This window comes from Pteropus vampyrus, unplaced genomic scaffold, assembly GCF_000151845.1.
Source record: "Pteropus vampyrus isolate Shadow unplaced genomic scaffold, Pvam_2.0 Scaffold72, whole genome shotgun sequence".
Classification (NCBI taxonomy): domain Eukaryota; kingdom Metazoa; phylum Chordata; class Mammalia; order Chiroptera; family Pteropodidae; genus Pteropus; species Pteropus vampyrus.
In genome coordinates this window covers 2,844,740-2,848,319 of record NW_011888853.1, presented here as the reverse complement: position 1 = coordinate 2,848,319, position 3,580 = coordinate 2,844,740, and the positions used below count along the sequence as shown (strand labels likewise).

Genomic DNA, 3,580 nt, shown 5'->3' with positions numbered 1-3,580 from the left:
GCCCTGGCTTACCTCCCTCGTGCCTGGGGCTGAGCTCCACCTGGATTGCTGAGGGCTTACTTCAGAGGCTCCTTCTCCCTAGACAGAGGAAAGCTGGGGAGTCAGGATTGGAGCGGGTGACCGTCCCACGTTTCTAGCCTTTTCTTGCCCACACTCCATGCCCAGCGATTCACCCCACTTTTTTTTTCACCCTACTTTTGAAGGGCAGGAGCACCCAAGAAACCAGTTGGAATTTACGACTGGAATTGGAGAGCAGAAATTCCGCCCTTTCCGCCACGCTGGGCCGGCCCTCCATGGCAGCCACCATGGCAGCCGCCATCAGCAGGAGGCATTAGGCCAATTTTTCCACGTAGCTGGATCCCAAGGAGTGAACAGGCAACCGCTTTCTTCTGGCTGGGCCACATCAGGCCACGCCTAGCCAGATGGTCCCAGATTTGGCCTTTTCTCTCCTGACGGGAGGTTCAGGCCCATTGCAGGTAGAGACAAACCACCTAAAGTCAGGGACCTGTCTGTTCTCACATCGACCACAAATTAGATGGATGACCTTGAAGTAATTGAGGTCTCCCGGTCCCTCGGTTTCCTCTACTACTAACGAGGTGGAGGCACTTGTCCCGCCAACCCTCTGGGAATACTGAGACTTCGGAGTGAGCTAACGTATGAGAAACCCCTGGAGAGCACAAAACACTGATCAAGTGTGGGACAATGACAGACGAGCGAGCATTAACTGAGCAGGTACGCTGTGCCAAGTGCTTTACAACAGTTATGCCATTTAAACCTCACAACCACCCCGTTACCGATCCGAGTTTATATGAAAATAAAAAGATGACATAATTTGCCCAGAGTCAGTTGGTAAGAGAGGTGACCAACTTGAGACCCAAAGTCAACAGTGAGGCCCAGCCAGCCTTTGGGGCCTCCCGTGTGTGAGGCCCAGCGATGGTCATTTTGTATACATCAGCCCATGTCACCACTAGTAGCAATCGGGCACTACTGTGGCCATCTCAGCTAGCTTAGATGTCGAGAGAGGGTATCACAGAAGTGCCTGTTTCCCACACGTGCCTAGGGACTCCCAGTGGGCCTTCTGACACTTGGAACCTGGAAGAATCGGGCTGAGATGTAGAGAAAGCCTCAAGTTTTCTCACCTGGCCAGTCTCCACATACCTAAGGGGCCCTTTGCAGGCAGGTCCCACAGCCTGAGAGAGACGTGGGGGCGCATAGACACGCATGCCTGCCGACTCTCAGCCACCCCAGGCCTGTGGGGAGACACCCTCCTCCCAGGAGCCCTGGAACACAAGGGCATCGTGCTTTTGTTTCATTAGGAGGGAGAGAAGCAGTGCCAGGGGCTAGTAGACGCTTCTGCAGGACAGAATGTCACTTCCGATAGGTCTGCCATACAAGGTGGGGCCATCGGCACCAAAGGACATTCCAAACAGTATGTTCTTAAAAAACCTTTGTTAATTTTCAGCCTTTTGTAGGGCATAGGAGTCCCCATCGTCAAAGGACACTGGTCGCCCAGGGAAGGAAAAGCTCAGAAGTCCCCAAACTTCACCCGTCGTAAAAGCCACGAGACAGCCTAGGGAAGAGTTAACTCTCTGGCCGCTGGAGACAGTGTCCTGCCCGCGGGGGCTGCCCAGCCAATGACACTCGGTTATGATGATGTCATGTTCCTCCTGCGCCTTCTATTGGGGACTGGACAGCGAATCGTGCTGGAGGTTCAGGCAGTGGGGCCGCCGAGGCTGGCGGGGGCAGCGGGAGACGGAGGGGGAGGGGAAGGCAAGCCATGCCGCGCAGAGCTGCTGCCGCCTCAGCCCTCTCTCACACCCCCAGAGCCTTCTACAGAAGGGACCCTGGGGACCGCCCTGCACCCTCGGACCTGCAAGGCACAGCAGCTTTGGTCCAGGGAAGAGGCCGGGAGCCTCCCTTCCCAACTGGAGAAAACCCTGAGCCTGCCGCCGGGCAGACAGGGAGCGGGGGCGAGGGGCCGGCGTTCAGTGCAGGCGGGCACACACCCCACGCACACCCCCAGGCGTGGACGGGCGCGACAGCGGCGGCCTCCTCGGCAGCCCCCTCCCTCCTCCACCGCAGACTCTTCTGCCTTACCTGCCTGCGGGCGGGGGGTCTGCTTCCAAGCTGCTGCCCATAACTGCCCCATCTACTTCGCTGGGCTCTCTGTGAGGGGAGAACAGGAAGGAGGAGCTGTGGGACAGACCCCCCATCCCCTGACCCGTTGTCCCTAGCCGCCTCTGGCTGTGGTGCCAGAGGCAAGTAGCCAGTGTCTTTGAAAGTCCCTTATTCTGAGGGGGAACCTTTTGGGGATTCCTTGCAAATCCCTTCAGCCTCCCTGGAGGTCCCAGAAGCCCCTGCCCACCTTCAGCCCGGCCCAACCCAGCGGCTTCTCCCCCCGCCAGCCCATGGCCCAGTCGTTGCTCACGGATGAACCCGGTTGCCAAATCGTCGGCGCCAGAGCATAGCCAGGGTGCTGAGCAGGAGGAGCGTGGTGCACATGGCTCGGCTGCCCCATCCCCTCCCAGACAGAGTCCACAGAAGCAGGCCAGGGCGGCCCCTGCCAGCTCTCCCAAACTGCTGCTGTGTGTCCGGAGGCTCCTCCTAGTGATGGATTAGGAGGCTCAAGCTGATTAGAAGGGTCTGACCTTGTGAAGACCGATTAACCTGGCTGGGCCCAGGCTGTCCCCAGGCTGTCTCCCGCGGTGCAGGGTAAATCCACCTCAGTCTATTCTGGGTGTAGATATGGCTGAGACTTGGGCCTGGCCCTCACGGGGTGTACAGTCCAGACAAAAGCACTGGCGAGATCGACAATGACCACAATCCAGTGGTTTAAGCAATTAAAGGCACCTGCAGGGAGGGCGCTGTGGGAGTCACAGTCATCAGGGGACGCTTCAAAGAGGAGCTGGGGGCATCTGAATTTGCAGGTGCTCAGGGAAGGGTGGGCCCTCAGAGGACTCTGCCAGGGCGTGTAAGGCATGTTCTAGCAACTAGAAGCTGAGCGGCAGCAGAGCAGTGATATCCCAGGGACCGCGTCAGGGTGCGGGGGGGAGCGGGGGGCGGTGAATAGTAGACGATGAAACCAGGAAGACAAGCGAGGCCAGGGAGTGAGGGGCTGGCCGAGCGGTTCAGTTCTACCCGCCAGACGGTCCTCTCCAAGCGTTTCCGATCACGTCCCCTCTTCGGTAAAAGGCAGAATTTAAGTGTGCGTTCCTGAAACAGCTCTGTGTGTCCACTTATAAATGGTACACTGCGCTACTGTGCAAATACAGCCCCGTACCGTACATGTATGAAAACCTAGTAAAGGATGAGATAAGAATAAATAGAAATGAGGTTTCTTCTACTTTCTTTCCACTGCTGGGGAGCTTCCAGGGCAGCCATTCCGGAGGCCACTGCACTGGCTTTGGGGAGCTCTGGGAGCAGTTTAGTGAGGAGGCCCAGTGTGGCGTGCTCAGCCTGGGCCCAGGCATGGTGTAGAGGCAATGGCCGGGGGACCAAAGTGAGGACATGGGTCTGAGAGTGATGTAAACAACCCACCCGCTCTCCTCTATCCCCCTCCAAGACCCCCTGAAGGTTTTCC

General features: G+C 57.8%; 1 protein-coding gene across 2 annotated transcripts; it reads right to left on the bottom strand.

Moving 5' to 3' along the window:
* Positions 1 to 12: 12 nt before the first annotated feature.
* On the bottom strand, positions 13 to 2,860 carry PRCD (photoreceptor disc component). 2 transcript variants are annotated; one of them, XM_011361995.2, is made up of 3 exons: positions 2,429 to 2,860; positions 2,098 to 2,166; positions 13 to 78 (listed from the first exon to the last, which is right to left on the bottom strand). In XM_011361995.2, the coding sequence occupies exons 1-3, from the start codon at positions 2,500 to 2,502 to the stop codon at positions 57 to 59; spliced, it is 165 nt and encodes a 54-aa protein (XP_011360297.1). In that variant the 5' UTR covers positions 2,503 to 2,860; the 3' UTR covers positions 13 to 56. The 2 variants fall into 2 exon arrangements, 1 of the variants encoding a protein (XP_011360297.1); XR_002780863.1 differs by lacking the exons at positions 2,098 to 2,166; positions 2,429 to 2,860 and adding an exon at positions 1,159 to 1,585.
* Positions 2,861 to 3,580: the final 720 nt, after the last annotated feature.

Bases quoted from the DNA above. Each gene is read 5' to 3' on its own strand.
- PRCD (XM_011361995.2), bottom strand. From the start codon at position 2,502: ATGTGCACCACGCTCCTCCTGCTCAGCACCCTGGCTATGCTCTGGCGC. The intron at 2,167-2,428 runs GTGAGCAACGAC...CTCCCCTCACAG, and splicing joins TTTGGCAACCGGGTTCATCC to AGAGCCCAGCGAAGTAGATG. The intron at 79-2,097 runs GTAAGGCAGAAG...TCCTCTGTCTAG, and splicing joins GACCCCCCGCCCGCAGGCAG to GGAGAAGGAGCCTCTGAAGT.